Source organism: Metarhizium album, assembly GCF_000804445.1.
Source record: "Metarhizium album ARSEF 1941 chromosome Unknown scaffold_1, whole genome shotgun sequence".
Classification (NCBI taxonomy): Eukaryota; Fungi; Ascomycota; class Sordariomycetes; order Hypocreales; family Clavicipitaceae; genus Metarhizium; species Metarhizium album.
In genome coordinates this window covers 2,474,999-2,491,881 of record NW_024467575.1, presented here as the reverse complement: position 1 = coordinate 2,491,881, position 16,883 = coordinate 2,474,999, and the positions used below count along the sequence as shown (strand labels likewise).

At 53.4% G+C, this 16,883-nt stretch overlaps 4 protein-coding genes across 4 annotated transcripts; 3 read left to right on the top strand and 1 right to left on the bottom strand.

Moving 5' to 3' along the window:
* Nucleotides 1-3,700: 3,700 nt before the first annotated feature.
* On the top strand, nucleotides 3,701-4,951 carry MAM_00711 (ergot alkaloid biosynthetic protein B; the record flags this gene model as incomplete). The annotated part of the gene is made up of 3 exons (XM_040819510.1): nucleotides 3,701-4,065; nucleotides 4,103-4,824; nucleotides 4,878-4,951. 3 exons carry the CDS (start codon nucleotides 3,701-3,703, stop codon nucleotides 4,949-4,951), a joined length of 1,161 nt encoding a protein of 386 aa, XP_040682775.1.
* A 178-nt stretch (nucleotides 4,952-5,129) lies between these two features.
* MAM_00710 (uncharacterized protein) lies at nucleotides 5,130-8,504 on the bottom strand (the record flags this gene model as incomplete). The annotated part of the gene is made up of 5 exons (XM_040819509.1): nucleotides 5,130-5,309; nucleotides 5,391-5,595; nucleotides 5,660-6,270; nucleotides 6,369-7,294; nucleotides 8,132-8,504. 5 exons carry the CDS (start codon nucleotides 8,502-8,504, stop codon nucleotides 5,130-5,132), a joined length of 2,295 nt encoding a protein of 764 aa, XP_040682774.1.
* A 1,204-nt stretch (nucleotides 8,505-9,708) lies between these two features.
* On the top strand, nucleotides 9,709-10,190 carry MAM_00709 (uncharacterized protein; the record flags this gene model as incomplete). Its single annotated transcript, XM_040819508.1, has 2 exons — nucleotides 9,709-9,753; nucleotides 9,891-10,190. 2 exons carry the CDS (start codon nucleotides 9,709-9,711, stop codon nucleotides 10,188-10,190), a joined length of 345 nt encoding a protein of 114 aa, XP_040682773.1.
* A 5,393-nt stretch (nucleotides 10,191-15,583) lies between these two features.
* On the top strand, nucleotides 15,584-16,165 carry MAM_00708 (uncharacterized protein; the record flags this gene model as incomplete). The annotated part of the gene is made up of 2 exons (XM_040819507.1): nucleotides 15,584-15,676; nucleotides 15,710-16,165. The coding sequence occupies 2 exons, from the start codon at nucleotides 15,584-15,586 to the stop codon at nucleotides 16,163-16,165; spliced, it is 549 nt and encodes a 182-aa protein (XP_040682772.1).
* Between the last annotated feature and the right edge of the window lie 718 nt (nucleotides 16,166-16,883).

The following is a 16,883-nucleotide window of genomic DNA, read 5'->3' as shown; positions in this document are numbered from 1 at the left end:
GATACGCACATGGCATCTGAGCTCCATGTACGCATGTGCTTGAACGTAGGGCGGCAAATTCGCATTCACAGACGTGGCGCCGCCGCAATTTGAACAGACGTCCAAGTATCCGAGCTGGCTGTGGGCCAGTTAAGTTAAAAGTAATAGGTGAAATCCAACTTGTTTCCGTACCGCACATGCTACACGAGAGATCCGCGGAGATGGGAGGCGAGAAAGTTCACAGCCGAGAGGCCTAGGGCATCTAGAAATGACCAAGACGAGGCGCTGTTGTCTCGTGTTTGACCATATGTTTTCGCATTGGTCGTTTGTCAACCAATGCAGACAGTGGGATCGCAGTTGGTTATTGGGCGCTTCAATAAGCCCTCAGGTAAGTCCATATTGTATGCTGCCTGCGTAGGAACGAGTCGGGTGTTGCGTATTCGTAAAACGGTGAAGTTGTAGCTGCCTGTCTGCCTGTCTGTCGTGTTGGACAAGCGTCATCTCCGCGCCGGCAACAGGCCAAAGGTGTGTGTGCATGCAGCGCAATAAGCTACAGCTTGCTGGCGACATGGGATGATGAACGCATCCAGCCAAGAATGCTGGGCGTCTAGATATGCACAACTCGTGCATTTTGTGTCGGGTTTGGCAGCAAGGTCACATCCATTGCACCGAGTGAGTGGTAGTCCGTTGGTTGCCTGCACAAAGATCCAAAAGAGTGGCTTACGCTGGGCTCACCTGGGTGTGCAGGAAGCTTGCTCTTTGATTGGCTCGTCCCGTAGCCGGGGCTCCGCTCCTTTTGCGGCTAGCCCTCTCTCTCAGCTGCGCAAGGTCCGTGGCCAACTTTCTGGGAAGGAGACGACCGCTCGATCGTAACTTTGGCAACAACGAGGCAGCGCGCCGCAACGAAAAACATGCCGCGCTCACGTCGCAATTCTCCCGAGACGCTCCGCCTCGATCCATCTCCATGGCCAGCCAGCCAGCCAGCCAGCCCGCGCCAAACTGTCCAGAGGTTTGGTTTATTTCACCCTCAGGAGACGGCACCGAGCGACGCCACGAGCGACGCCACTCAGCCACTCGACCCGTTATCAACGTGGCTCTGCTGAAGCGACGCCATCTTCATGTCTCGAGATATTCCCCATTCCTGTATAAATCAAATCACCTACCTGATTATCAAAAGTTACAACTACTTCCATCACTCATCCTTTTTACTTTACCGCCATCTGATCGAGACGAGATGACACGTGCATATATGTCTGTGTCTCTGTCAGAGCCTTGTCCTCGACGTATATGAAAAATACCTGGGGCGAACCGAACAAAGCCGACAAAACCTTTGGGGGAGAGGGGGGTTTCGGCGTCGGATTGGTCATTCATAGAACTGAGGTTTGCCCCAAGACGAACTACAGCAGAGCCGGCCCTCAAGGCCGCGAGACCTGAAGGGGGCGTGTGTTGATGTTGGCACGGGAGGCACGTTATGTCACATGAGCACAGGGCTCGAAATACTCACGGGCCACGACTAGGGTGGAAGAATCGACAAGTCATAACTGGCCCGGTGGCCGATGGCCTCCATGAACATCGAAGCCTGGGCGGCGGCTTTCGGCTTGCAAGTGGTAACTATTTTTGGCAGCTCGGAGGCATGATACGGGACGAAATCCTCCAAAGCTACTCGGGATTTGCAGTCAGTCTTGGATTTGCTCGTTGGCGACAGCACGTCGGGACACTGCCGCACAGGCGAATTCAAGCTTTTTGTTGGGCACGGCGCTTTTGCCGGGGGTGGCGGTGGCACCAGATTGGGGAGGCGGAAATGTGTCCCTGCGACTGCGACTGCGACTGCGACTGCGACTGTGCTGGAAGCAGGATCGAGAATCGACATCATGTCCATGCCATGCCCTGTCCATGCTCTGTGCGTACGGGAGCCGGAACGGTGCCGCGCAACCGCAAGCGCAACCACGGGTCGCCGGCGCCAGTCCTCCGCAGTCGCAGCACAGTGTGACTACATCATACATGGACATGTGGGGACGACCCGCTCCACTCGGAACCGTTGCACGGTGCGGTGCGGCCTGTCCATGTCCAGACTGCGTGGCGTCACGATTCGTTCGAGAAGAAAGCCGTAGTTAGTTGCCTACGGTGTGGTGTTGCTCGACGCCGAAGCCCATCAACGCATCCGTCACTGCCGGTTGTTTGCTGGAACCACGTGAATCTCGTGGGCGCTCGACGGTACTCCACGCTCTTCATTCACCGCAGCTTCTTCCTCTCCCGCAATGACTAGGAACGAAGAACGCCTAGGTGTTTTGCTTGGTCAAGTCATGTATATGGCAAGCATATGCGCACCTATATTGGAAAAGTACAGAGCCAAACTAGACCAATTCAGACTATTGCAGCGGCGGCTTTGCACAACGATGACAGGAATCCATGCCTTGAGGGGTCCCGTCATGCTGAGGCCGGTCCAATGCATCGACCGTAAGTCTGCCGACATGCATACATCCATCATACATGTACGTACGTGGTGTGATCTCAGTGCCGACTCGCCACTGCCACGTACCTTGAACGTGGGAGCCTGCTCAAGCCTTGTCCGCAGCCGTGGCCTTGGACCTGGGGGGGAGGCCGTGTGCATGTGCATGCTCATCATCACCAGCTCTCAGGGTCCGTCCATGTCAACTCGGCTCGTCCACGCTGCAGTGGAGAGAGTCAATGTCGTCGTCCATGGACTCATGGCTTGAGCTAGCCAATGCTACCCTCTTTGCATGCGTTGCCCTAATGTAGACAAACACACCACCGACGCAACTTGCGTCCCACTGGGCTCTTTGCTTGCACCGCACCAACAAGAAAACAAGTTGCCAGCTCGCCTCGTTTTCTTGGTCTTGCCCCAGCCCATCCAGACCACCTACGTCCACCGCACGCCTATTCCGCATCTATGAGCAAACTGTCCGTGCCCTGTGCCTCGAGCCCACCACCTGCGTCGTCGTCGTCGAGTTGGTGTGTTATCCATGGCCTGATGCTCCTGCCGGACTGTCGCTCGAAAGCCCGTTCTGGTCTGATTTTCTTCTTTCGGGAGCCGGCCCCCTTCTGCTGCCACCCCCGGGGGCGACGATGCGCCTCTTGCACCTTGCATCTGCGCCCCGAGTTGCACAGACACCCGCGCAGCTGGGCGCTCAACAAATCTTGGATGTCCTTTATTTTGTGCTGATAACAAGCCTCGCAGCCGTAGCACCGTCCCGAACAAAGGCAGAACTCTGCCTCTCTTTGACTCGTGGTGACGCCCTTGCTTTCGGTCCTTCGGGCAAAGTGGTACTGCACACTGAACACCGCGTGAAGCAGGCCTGCAGCCTTGAGATCTTCCAACGTCGTCATCTATTGACTAGCCCTGTCGAGCCGCTCACCGATCTGGAGTTGCGTCGTCGCTGATCTTGTGCTTTTGAAAGTCTGTAGTTGTTCATCAACGCTGATGGAGTACACAACGGGGGGGCTCGGCCGCAAGCCCCAAGGATTTCGAATCCAGATCCAATCTCGGTCACATCGCAAAGCTCTCTAGGTGCTGTTTTCACGGCAAGGTCTGCCAACGTTGACTGACAGACGAATCCGCCTGGTGGTTTGTAGAAGCCCTATTCCCGGAGACAGGACTCATCGTGTACCAGTCGAGAATATCCAGCTGACTTCACCACAGCAGCAGCTCGGCGTCCATGATCCACGTCAAAACTTGCACCGCGGCCTCTCCATCTGGAACATGTTTTCACCATCAGAGAAAGATCACGGCGGCATCTTCGATATTGGGGGAAGCGCTCTGGGACTCCGTATACGTGAACGTCTGCTAGCTGCTCTCAGGTCGACCGACAAGGGCGGCAGGAAGCCGAAGCTGCCGGCTGAAATTCTGTATGACGACGAGGGGTTGAAGTTATGGGGCGACATTGTCAACTCCAAAGACTTCTATCAAGCCGCGGACGAGGCTTCTCTTTTGCGGCAGAACGGGGAGGAAATAGCACGGCTCATCCGGGATTCAGGCGCCAAGGAGATTGTTGACATCGGTGCAGGGCACGTACCCAGACTTCCTCATGGACCTTCTCTGCCAGTGCCTGGTCTAGGGATCATCAGGTGAACCACTAAACTGACCTTGGTGTGGCCATTCCAGAGACACGAGAAAAGTCGAGTTCCTCCTTGATGTGCTCGAAAAGACCGGGGGCCCAGTCACGTATCTTATGCTGGATATATCCCGGGCGTCCCTGCAGGCAAACTTGGCCAGGCAAGTCGGAATGTTTCCACGGCCGGATTGCCGTACCATCTGCCTCGGCCTTTTCGGGACGTTTGAGGACGGACAGCAATGTATCGGAGACAGGAACGCCGCCGACGACCGCCCCATTCCCCGGATCATTTCTTCGCATGGTTCTGTTCTGTGCAACGACAACGAGGAGGCGGCCAAAGAACATCTGAAAGCTTGGACGGCCGTCCTGCGTCCCGTCGACAGGATGCTGATTGGAATGGACGGCCATGCGGCCAAGGACGAGGACCAGAAAAGGAAGATATGGTTATCGTATCACCCAGAGAATGACTTGTACAAAACTTTCTTTGACAACGGTCGCAACAAACTGAACAAACTACTGGGCGACAATATATTCACTCAAGAGAATTGGGACTTCCATTCAGAGCTTGAAACAGAGCCCACCACCAGACACCGCAACTGGATGGCCGCCAAGAAAGATATCACATGCAAAGCGACAGGTAGCGTCATCAAGGCTGGCCAGGAATTCGATTGGTTTGATTCGCACAAATACGGGCCAATGTCGGTGCAGAAAATGTGCTCCGAGGTGGGATTGAAGGTTTTGAAATCTTGGAAATCGGAGAACTCTGAATTTTGTGGGTGTTTATGACCCTCGAACCATGGCGCTGAGCTAACATTTGAGTTGAAGATTTGTACTGGGTTGGACTGTATGATGCCCAGTTTCTCGAGGACACCGTCAGTGGCGTATCAAGCCTGGGATGAACAGGATCGCTGATTCCACATGTACGTATTGCTGCTCAGAGCAATGGCGGCTTTGAGATCAACTAGCCTCAGGATTAATGGGCACAGCCAGAATGCGTGCCTCTTCGCGGCTCCGAGAACAGGATGACACTGGGAACTTTTCTCATTTGGGGTCGCGTGGGAGGTGGATTGACCTGAATCATGTCAGGCAGAGGACTTCTTGCTCTTGCTGCTGGACGAGGGTCACAAGCTGTTCCCACCAAGGCTGTCGAAGGTAGATGGGTTGATTGGTATGGAGAAGAGGTTCAAATAAAACGGGGATCTCTTTATCAATCCATTCCCAGATATGCAGAAGCGCTGTGTGCAAGGGTGGAACGCTCTTGTTTGCCCCAAGATCCGTTAGTGTTGGAAACTCTCACTACGCCAATTCGTGATACACATCGGGGACAAAAAAACTTACACTTCTTACGGGGGTCTGCAGGACCTCGTCGAACCAGGTTTTCGAAACAGCTTTATGCTCTTGTCTGGTTGCCAACATGCCCAGTAAAAAGACCGGGAACAGGGGTGCCTGGGCTGTAAATTGGCTTCCCGACGTGGGCATGATCGTAATGCACTTTGCGAGGTCGTCCAAGTTGGATATCACGTCGGGGTGATTTCGAGGTAATCTAAAGGGTTGAGCCATTAGTATCTTTGCTATTCACATTGATGGGTGCGAATCGTGCCGCTCACCGCATCACACGGCATTGCAGGTGAATAATGGCAGTAAAACGCCAAGCTTCCGCCGTCACATCTGTCATGAGCGCGTTTGTATCAATCTGGTAGCCCTCGGGCACAGAACGAACCCATTCAATGACGGACGGTCCAGAATTTGCAGCCTCCCAGCTCTTCGATTCGGGGCTCCATTGTCTCATATGGAGAAGCTCTGAGTGTAGATAATCCGCTGTCATTGGAACAATGGGAGTCTCCGGTTCTTGTTGCAAACGTGCAGCACAATACGTTACCTGATTCAGGGTATGCAGCAGTTTCTTTGAAAATCCACAACCACCATGAATCTGGTACATGTCCCTTTCGATGCCATAGAGAAGCCAACCAAATCGAGATGCTTCCTTCTCAGCGTCGAATTCGTGTGGAGGCGGCAATGAGGTCATGGGCTGGGCCAAGATAACTGCGCGGCCAACGATGATGGATTGCGAGTTTCGTAACGACGACGACTGTACATTGGATGATTTCCAGAATCGCGATCCATGATCTGTCGCCTCAAGAAATTGCTCTCCCTGTCGGAAGCCTTGAAGCCAACGAGGAGAAAATGGGTTCTTGAGGCGACGCTCTGTCAAGACGATCTACCTTCCGGGTCAGAGGCCACCTCCAAGAAAATGGGACTCACATGGAGCAGGTCATTTCAGGGCTCAGAATTTGCAGGATAATGACTAAAACCTACATCTTGCATAGAGAGAATGACGGCAATCGTGATTAGCTCATTTGCCAGTGCTTCATCTTTGGCAGTCGCCGGGTCGTTAAGTAGTTGGGAAAATCGCTTTTCGGCATCAGAGAAACGCTGGTTGACTCTGTTGCGAATAGATTCTAGTGGTAGATAATCGTAGATGTAAATGCCAGCCAGACTTTGGATGGCTGATCGGACACCAACGCTCTTGTGCATTTGGGCGAAATCCTTGAGCCATAGATTTGTGTCATCCAGTACACTGCGTCCCGGGCACCAGTTTCGAATATCTCGAATTTGTTCGTCAGCACGTTGAGATTTGACCCATCTTTTCCCGCTTATTGCATTGTACTCACAAAACATCCAGAATCGTCTATCAGTGTCGTCCATTTTGGCATCATAGCCATATTGAGACGGTAGCAACTTGGGCGCCCCCATATGTGCAACTTGACTGAATGCATTGGAGAGGTCAGCGAGCGAATGAGATCCTACTGGCGCATGCGATGCAATGGTTTGCGTTGACGGTAGGTCGTAAAAGCTTGACAAATCAACTGCAAGCTCAATAACGTCTTCTCCGCCTCTTGAAGGCGCTGAGGAGGGACCAATGAGGGCTGTTGAAGATTGCGACGTCAACTCGTCGTTCCCCTCAGTAGGGCCATCCATTTCAAAGACTCTGGTGGTGTCGTGACTTGAATTCGTGCGCCTTGTTGGGCGTTGCTTTCCGTGCTTATCCTTGGGCCAGGAGAACTTGATATAACCATTCACCTTGCCGTCTAGAGGACGACTAAAGAACTGAGACTTGTATAGCCCAAAAGTGCCAATGCAGTCCCTGAAAGGGCTCTGAAAAGTATCATCGCAGCGAGGGTGGCTACACTGAGGAAGTCGCCGGCCATGGTTGATGCTTCCTGACGGGGCTGAGGAGGACACTGGTGAGTCATCACAGGCAAATAAAGGTTGAGAAATTGATGGTGGGAATACGGTCTCAAACTGTATCGGATGAGAAGGACAGAAGGAAGCTGGAGATGCCGAAGGTAAAAAGTCAAGTGGCAGTGTTGTATCTAGCTCTGTACGATGTCAGCTCGTGACATGAACATTGAAGCATTTCGTTCTAACAATGAATGGTTGAGGTTGTGTAGAGGTGATGAAAAGGCCATCTTGTGACTGGGAGAAACAGGGCGGTATGTGTGCTCAAATGATCACAGACAGACGTCAGCATTCGCCACTCGGCCAGCCATCCATCCCTGCCTCATGACAGACAGACAGCCAATGTTGACGAGCAATGCGCCCCCCGGCCTCTACCGAGAACAGGGCAAGGCATCAAAGAGTGAACGAGAATTGGACGCATCAATAGTTGCTTGAAGCAACGGGCATCATGCCGGACTACAATGAGCTTCGTCCATAAGGAAAGTCATAGCAACAAGATGGGATGGTCTGGAGGGGCAATACATCCATTATCTACAGACGCCCCCGGACCGGCGTGGGGAGGGACTGCAAAATGCAACGCTTCCAGAGTGAAAGAAAGGGTTGACCGAGTGAATCATGGCCGGTGTGGTAGCCAATACTAATTTGGACATGACGAGTCTGTCCTATCCGCTCAGTTGACCATCTACTAATGGCGTTATGAGAGCAGAGCACGGAGGTTGACTTGGGCAGGAAACATGGCAATGTTTGCAAGATTGCAGTCTCCGGCATCGAGCTCGACGTCCAACAAGTACGAAGCGCATACATACTACATGAGACGGGCGAGAAACAGTACGCCTTACCTGGAGGTGGGCACAAGGGAGCGACGACGGCCGGAGAAGCTCGATACGCGGTCGACTGGAACGAAGGGGTCGTGGCGGACTCGGGCCACTTCCATGTCGGGTCGAATACAGGTTCGTCGGGCCAAGAGGAGGCGGCAGTGGCATAACATTCCGGCGGGGCGTGGGAAACGTGCTGGCCCTGCTGCTGCTCGTCACCGAGGGGGAGGGGGAGGGGAAGGGGGAGCGTGCGGGGCGGGTGTCCTCGTTGTTGTTGTTGTCGTTGTTGTCGTTCACAAGACGCCTCGGTCTCACGGCTGTCATGAAGCTCTGGCGATGGAATGAACCTGACCCGCTTCGCGAGGCGGTCGTCTTCAAAGTCCAGCGAGTCGCTCATGGTGGGAAGATGTTGATGCAATTAGCCTCAAGTTTATCAATTCAACCTTATCCGCAGCGATTGGTGCTCTGGAGGCGGGGAACCTGGTGTCGGCGCTTGACAAGTCACAGCGCTGAGCCGGAGGAGATGCTCCGGTTGAAGGCAGTCTCAAGCCCTCCCTGCAGGCCAGCTTTTTCCAGCGTGGCAGGCTGTATCTTGGTATTCCAAAGGAAGCCGGGGCTTGTTGATTTCCCCGATGCTGGTTAATCGCCTGTCCCGCGTCAGTCAAACGTCACAGCTAGCAGATCAAGTTGGAAAGCGACGTTGAAAGTAGCGGCTGGCCCACCCGCTACCCGTCAGTGGACAAGGGGAGTGATCGGGTGGTCCCGCAGCGGCTTAGGATACTCATCAAGGGGTCAAAGGATCAACCCGTGGCCGGGATCCCCAGCGACTAGCACTGGCACGGACGAGACGGGTTGACGGGTGGCAGGTAGGTTTCCGGCCAACGCCAGAGTTAGAGATGTGGAGGTGGGCAATGATGCCTCGTGCGTCCCTGCAGGAAACAAAACAAAGCTGTACCGAGCGGGAGTACATAAGGAGGGACATGGAGGGATGGATTGTTCCAGCATCTGACGAGGCTGGAAGGGAAGGACATGGAAGTGTCACGACTCACAATGACAATGGAGGCACTCAGGCTTGGCAGCGGCACTTGGGCTTTGGAGTTTGGAGGGGCTCGGCACCGCACTTGGCGGCACACGTGACGAGGTACCTACGTAGTGTATCAGGTAAGTTACTCGGAGACTCGGGCACTCGGGCACACAGAAAACTCACAACTTATTGAACGGTTGTCTTCGTCTTCGTCTTCGTATGGTGCATGTACTCGTCACCCCGCATGCAAATACCTTTTCACGACGGAGCACTGCCGAAGTGGTCGACTGCCTGAGATGAGGATCCAGATCGTCGGGCGACTTTGGCTTCAAATGATTAGCACAACAACCCTCGACTTGCGCAAGACTTGCAACCCAGCGGCAGGAACGGGGTTTGAGACCAGGGGTCCAGGTCTAGACTTGGGGCCCGTCTAGACAGGATAGGGAGCGGCCCATCTGGTCGAGAGAGAGGATCAGAGGTGAAATGTGATGAGCAAGATGCATCAGATGACATGGGGGGAGCAAACAAGGGCTCTGACAGATCTGGGCATCGATACTCGTCGGGCCAGTCTGCCGAAATGTGTCTGATCGCTAGCAGGTCCACCGAGCTCGCTCTCGTCCACGTACTCGCTTGGGCAAGGGGATGAAGAGCTAGGTGCGATCTTTGGAGACCGAAGCTCCGCTCCGCTCAGCTCAGGTCGGGACTGCGTCGTGACTGGGGGCCGACCGAGAATGCAACTTACATACGACCTGGTAAAAGGAGCGGCGGAGGACCGAGCGCCTGTCAAGTGCCAGACGACGCGTCCTCGACGACGACGACGACGACGACGACGACGACGACGACGACGACGACGACGACGACGACGACGACGACGACGACGACGACGACGACGACGACGACGACGACGACGACGACGACGACGACGACGACGACGACGACGACGACGACGACGACGACGACGACGACGACGACGACGACGACGACGACGACGACGACGACGACGACGACGACGACGACGACGACGACGACGACGACGACGACGACGGCGATGATGATTGATGATGATGATGAAAATTGAGAATACGTACCGACAATTGCGGGCAAAATCAGACCGTTTTCCTTGCAAGCAAGACTGTGCGGCCCCAGAGGCGGTAGTATCGAGTATATCAGAGACACGATGTCGGGCACACCGTCGGCGATGCTTTCATGGACGAAGAGAGGCAAATCAAGGGGACCGATGATACCTGCCGAGCCGGTCTTCTCTCTCACCTTGGCAATGAGAATTATATCTCCACCAATGTCGCTTTCGATTTTCTGGCCGTCTCTGTTCTGCCTACTCGTGTTGCCTCGCGCCTGCTGCCTGCCGTATCTCTTCTGTTTTCCTCGCAGGTTTGCAGAATGTCATACTCTCAGGCACTGGCAATGCCAATGCGCTCATTCGCCAACACTGTTGGCCACCAAACTGTTTTGCTGCTCGCCGGCTCACGACTCGCTCTTTCTCCTTGGGTCACAGAATAATTGGCAGATCTGGGGCAGTCAAGTCTTGAGCGAGGGGCCAGGACAAGGACAAGATGGATCGAAAAAACGAGAGCAATCCGATCGAGGCCACGGGAGGAAGACGATGTGAAATACTTGGTAGAAGCGGCCTGGACTTTCCACAAGCACCCACTCACGGGCCAGCACAGAGCACAGAAACTGGCTAGACATACCGAGCAGGGTCCGTCAAGAAGCCAGCCGTATAGCAACATCCTCGTCCATAGTACAATTACCCCGAGGATTCGTCGCTCCTCTTCTGTGCGGTGCTCGCTAGTAGAGAGTCGAGACGCTCACGGTCACGACCAGGTGTCGGCTCACCCACGAAAGCCATGTATTATACATTAGTATCTAGCCTCGTCGGGTTCGATATCTGCCGAGTCGCTTGTCCCTGTCCATCCCGCCCATGCATATTTGTCAAGCTCAACCGCAGGAGGAATTCGCCGTCAATAGCATTTGAGCACTGGGGCTAGGCAAGGGCCCGAGGCCAGTCGACGATCCAGTTACTCGGTGACCCCCAGCTCCCACAGCCCGCGAACCCTGCTTAGAGTAAGTTCCAAGGGGAGAAATTGACTGGCATGTCTCATGTGTGGCCGGTCTGGCGGTTCAGGGTGGTGCCTTGACTTATGTATAATGCTGTAATATGTCGTGCCACCCAATACTTGCAAGTTGCCACCTTGACAAACAGCATCTTGTAAGCATACTTATTGGTGTGCGCTCACACGTAATCGGCCTCGTTCATATGTACGTACGCACTCGGTACTCCGTAGTCAAAGAGAACACTACACAGCCCATCAACGTCCATCTCCATGACCATACGGAATGCATACGTTACCTCCTTTCCTAGGTAAGTAAACACTTGAACGAATGGTCGTCTCAGCTTTTTCCAGATACCTTCTATGTGTGCGCGTCAAAGTCGGGCCAATGTGCTGCGAGGCCACGCCACCCATTCCTCTGTCGTTTCGTACTACGTACTCCGTACTACGCCAGCCGCGAGGGCGAGATGTGGTGGCTCAGCCGTGTGGTCACATCGCGAGTTGGTAGTGCTTTGTTTTTTTTTTTTTGCTTCTGTCTTGCTTTGCTGTCTCTGCGACCAGTTGTTTCAACCTCTAGTTGAATTGCGTTCGACCGTGAGCGTGAGACTTGCTTGGGTATCAGATGGACCCTTGGATTCGTGCAGTCGATGCATGCTCGAGTGGAGCACGCATTTGTTGGACCTTGCTTTCGCGCCTTGATGCGGAGTACATACTCCGTACGAAAGATTGGCATTCTCAATGATGTGATTTGGCGTCGTCGAAAGCAAGGTGGTGCACTACCTCGGCGCCTCCCAGCAGCCCGGATGGTTTACTATTTGCAGAGACCTCTCTAGGAGGGCTTATCCAACCAAATCGACCCTCGTATCTGCTTCTGTTCTCTTGGCTTGCTTGCTGGCTGGCTGAACGGCTGGCTGGCATTGTTTGCTCCGGAAATGCATCATCCTTGTGGCGCTTCTTGGATGCAGCCGCAAAGTGGTAGAGGGGTCTCTCAAAGCGGCATTCACCGGTGGCGTTGAATATGAAGGACGCCGTCTTTTGTCCCAGGCTGCTTACATGGTTTGCCTCAATGTGCGGTGCCACACAGAACATCAGTCCTGGACTCCTGGGCAATATAGAAGCCGACTCCAAAGTGTTGGGCAGCACGCCACAGAATCACCCGGATTGTTGATTCAAGGTGAGCGGCGATGGTATCGAAAGGGTCCTTGAAACCAGATGCTGAATAGCATGCCATCTTTTACTCCGTGTAGCCTTGGGAAGTCATCTTTTGTCATGGACTCATAAGCCATGTTATCCGATGACGGACAATGGGAGGCCAGGGGGGCAGTTTTCACTGCCAAGGGATTGTATGTAGGTTGCCTAGAAGTTTGCCTACATTCCGTAGACTTACCTGATCCCCCCTTTCCTGTCAAATCCGAAATGCTACCTAGCGGCGAAGGGAAGAAGAGAAGCAGAATAAACAGAAGGATGATAACAGCCAAGTGTAGAGGGCAGAGACAGACTGCAAGCCGGTGAAGCCGTCGGGAACAGGAAACGGAATGTTGATGGACAAACTGCGGCCAGTGTTTCCGAGTACATACAGGCATGGTTGATTACTCCGCACCGAAGCCACAAAGAGGGGGCGCTCCTCAATCGATCAACTAGTTGATGGCCTTCTTTGACTGCCGAGTATAGTTTGGCCACCAGCCCCTGATCCGTCTGTCTCCTGGTGGTGATTTGTCGTCTGAAATGGAGGCGCTCCCTACTCCGTACGTCAGCCACGAAACAGGGCAGCCAATCTGAGAGCTTCCCCGGATTTCCATCAATGTTCCCCGGTCCGCCCCGTGCGCGGGGACGCTCCGCCGGACAGTTACATGGATGGCTGGGAGGGAGCGGCCACGCCCTCATGGGCCATGAATTGCATGCCAAACGCACATGCCTGTCGGCCCTGAGTCCTTGCTCTTCACCATCCACCCTCCATCCTGGCATGACCGGCCGATCGTGTAGTGGCAGTACACATACGGAGTACATTCTCCGCAATTGCATGGTACAGGGTTGAACAATGGGACCATGGCGTTCCTCGTCAATCAATGAGTGGTACTCGGTACTCGGTACTCCATATCATGTATAAAAAAGGTCCTTGGGTCGTGTGTGTGTCCAAAGCGGTTGGCCTTGTTATCTCTTTCCCCTTTCCTCTTTCCTCTTCTCTCTGTCCCTGCTCCGTCGTTCCGTCGCTGCACAAGGGTCACTCCACCACCAACGTCGTCTTCTTGCTCCCTCGCCCGGTCCGGGTGTGGTTTTGAGTCGGGACCTGCGCGTTGTCTCTTTCTCTCTCTTTCTCTCTCTCTCTGTGTGTGTCTGTTTGTATGTACGTATGTATGCCACTCCGTACGTAACGTCATCCCACCAATTCCAGGGCTCAACCGTTCCTCGATCGATCCGTCAACGAGGTCTGTTCTGTCACTTTTTCTTGCTTCAACGCCTTGGGATTTACGCCAATCTATCAATATCGGCGCCCGCCTCTTCGCAAGTGCTGACGTGTTGAGAAGCCAGGTGCCTTTCGTAGCCCCCAGTTCGTTGGCTGGATGCATCAGTGCCCTGTTCCGCTCTCCGCTCCTCTGTTTCTCCTCCTCCTGTACTCCGTATGCCGAGTGGTCCGACTTTTTTTTGAATGGGCCGAATCAACACAACGCAGAGGGGAAAAAGAAAGAGTAAAAGGGAGGGGGAAAAATTCAGCAACACCAGGTACTTTCATAAAACAGGAGCTAGATGACCTCTCTTCCATCGCCGCAGGACGTTCAGTTGAGAAAACTGGGAAGTTTGAGTGTTTCCAGTAAATTTCACTCTGCCGTCTCTCGCACCTTCGACTACTCCATACGTTGCGACTATTCCATCTCTCGGGCAAGCGAGTGTAAAGTGGACGAGAGACGTGCCCTTTTCTTTTTTGCTTTTCTCGCTGCTTCATATTCGGGACTGGAGAAGACAGCTTAAGCATCGCCTCCTAAACTCTGCGTTCCTGGTTCCCGCCTTCGCGCTTGGCAACTGCCTTTACCTGTGTCTTGTTGACCCTCCAACCATATTCTCTGTTTCCCGTGCGCGGAAGTTTCCTTTTCTTTCTTTTCTTTTATTTTTTTTTCTTTTTGGTTCTCGGTGCAATTTCGTGTCTTGATTTTTGTTCGCATAAACCTTCTGTTGGCTAACCAGGTTGGATCGCTCTCACATCGTACATTCGGAGGCAACAGTGCCAAAGACTGCCAACCGCTATTCTGTCACACCCCAGTCCCTGCTGCCTGGTTTATTGTCGAGATATTACCGTTCGTTCCTTTGCCGATACTTGCGGCCTTGACGAGTCTTTTCTCGCTCATTGCCCGTGCGTCTAAAAAGGCTCCCCCGTCATTGGCACTCACCCCTCCCCCGGCTCAAACAAGCTTGCGTCGCCGTTTCTCGGATCGATCAGGGACTTGCACTGGCTTTGCTTGGCTTCCGGGAGACGCTTCGAGGGCGCAGTGCTCTCGTCACTCCATACTTTGAGTGGTGGTGCCGAAGTCACTTAGCTTCCTATTTCCTGTGATGCCCATCGCGTGAGCACGACCCGACGAAGGCGTCAAGCCAGGCCCCGTAACCGGACAAGACTGGATACGCCGCACTCGCCGGCGATAAAACCTCAAGGTTTTCATGTGGTGCCGGTGCCTGGTCGCTAGGCGCATCCGCATCCGCACCGTCAAAACGTTCTCAATTCCTGTTATATCAGCCTCATTTGGCGTGCTCCAGTATTTGATATAGAGCACGTTGCCACTTGTCTGATAGTTGTACCGAGCGCCCACGTCACAGGCAGAGCAGTCAGCTCAGGGCAGGTCTGATATCTATTGTGAGTGCGACGGGCGAATAACCGAATGGTGCCGTGTTTTTATCAGTCCTTGCTCTGGGGATTGACGGCGGCAGATGATGCATAGTGGCCTCCGCATGAAGCTGCTACGCTCCACTGAAAGACTCAACAGAATTTGAAGCTTTCCCGGAGAGTGTTTCCTAGTGGTTGACTCTGGGGCCAGGGCCCTTTCTCCCCAGGTATATGTAGGTTGCTTGCGTATAATTCGGTCGTTTCCTATGCACATCATGCCGATCCCATCTGCCTTTCATTTGTTCGAGGCTGGACTCAGCAACTCCTCACCGTAATCCGGGTTCTTGGATACCTTAGTTCAGCAGCAGCTCGAGCTAGCTTCTCAGTATATTGCAATGAATGCGTCTCCTCCTTCAACCTCTGATTCAGACGATCTTGTATCCAATCTTGGCGAATACTTCACTCGTACTGCAATGATGTGGGCTCAACTTACGCAACAGCTTATTAAAGGCCCCCATATTATCCGGGCGTCCATCACGGCTCATGAACGTTCCCGGACAGAAAGTCGCATGTCCGACCTTGCTGAGCTCGCCAAGATTGACATGGGATTAACAAAACTGAGGTATGTGCCTACTTACACGTCTTCAATTGCCGCTTATGATGTGCGCCTATATGGGCTTCTATTCAATTTTCAGCTAATGATTCTCGGCCCACGTACCCACAGACAAATCAGCGATCTGAGTGTCCGATTTTCTCATGAGGTCCAAGGAGTCTGGGGGCAGGAAGTTTTGCAGGCCTCTATCTCACATTTCTGCAACAACAAGGTATCTACTGTTTCAGGGGCCGTCTCAATGGCTGGTGGACCCGAATCGGCACATTTTACATCTCGCAAGCTGTTGCCAGACAAAAGCCGGTTGAGCCACGGTAGTATTGGCGGCGAGGGATCCGGCACAGAAGATTCATCTGATGACGATGAGCCGTTCCAATCCATAGATATGGAGGCTCTGAGACAAAGAGGAAAGGGGGTTTATCTCTGTCCAAAGGGCACCAAGTGTGACAAGGGTGGAGTTGACAAGGACGGCAATCTTGTTGTCTTTGACAGAAACTCATCGTTTGCGTACGTTCCTCTCTGGATCCGCTGCTCGAGTTGAAAGGCGTATTCAGCCCCCCAAAAGCCTTTTGTGCCTGGTTCACAATGTTCTAATCAAAAAAGATACAGACAACACTGTAATAAACATCGCAAACCTTGGCGATGTGATGTACCTGGATGCCCCAATCCCCCTAAAAAGCGGCGATTTGCTCGCCGAGACGGATTAGAAAGACATAAAACGACGGTGAAGCATTACATGGTAACCTAATCGAGCTCCATAGAGAGGGGGACGCAGAGAACTAGATTTGGTGACGGGCTCCAATGGCCGTGGTTATACATATACATATAGTACATACCTGGGTAAATGGCCAAGTGGACTAGCATATCCCAGTAACTTAGTTGTTTGTGTCCCACACGGAAGGGAAGGGTGAATGATTAGTGCGTGGGGAACTGGCACCACGATAGAGGGGAGCAGAGACGCATGGCTCTACAGTCCTGACTCCTGGGTGCCGAGTATACGTCCATGGGGCTTATGCGCCGTCATGCCACGGAGGCTTGAAGAGCAAAAAAGTGAATGATGATCCTGGCCTGAAGCTTGACTATGAGTCACCTCAAGTAGGGGAGTACATCGTTGCCGGGTGAGAAGCCGAAGTTCACGCACACTTTACAGTATAGGTCAGGATCGTTGAACTCGCTGATTTGGAAAGGAGCCTTCTGCACTTACAAGTTACAATGTTCGGACTTGACAACTTGCAAATGCAATACCAATGGCTTCGGAA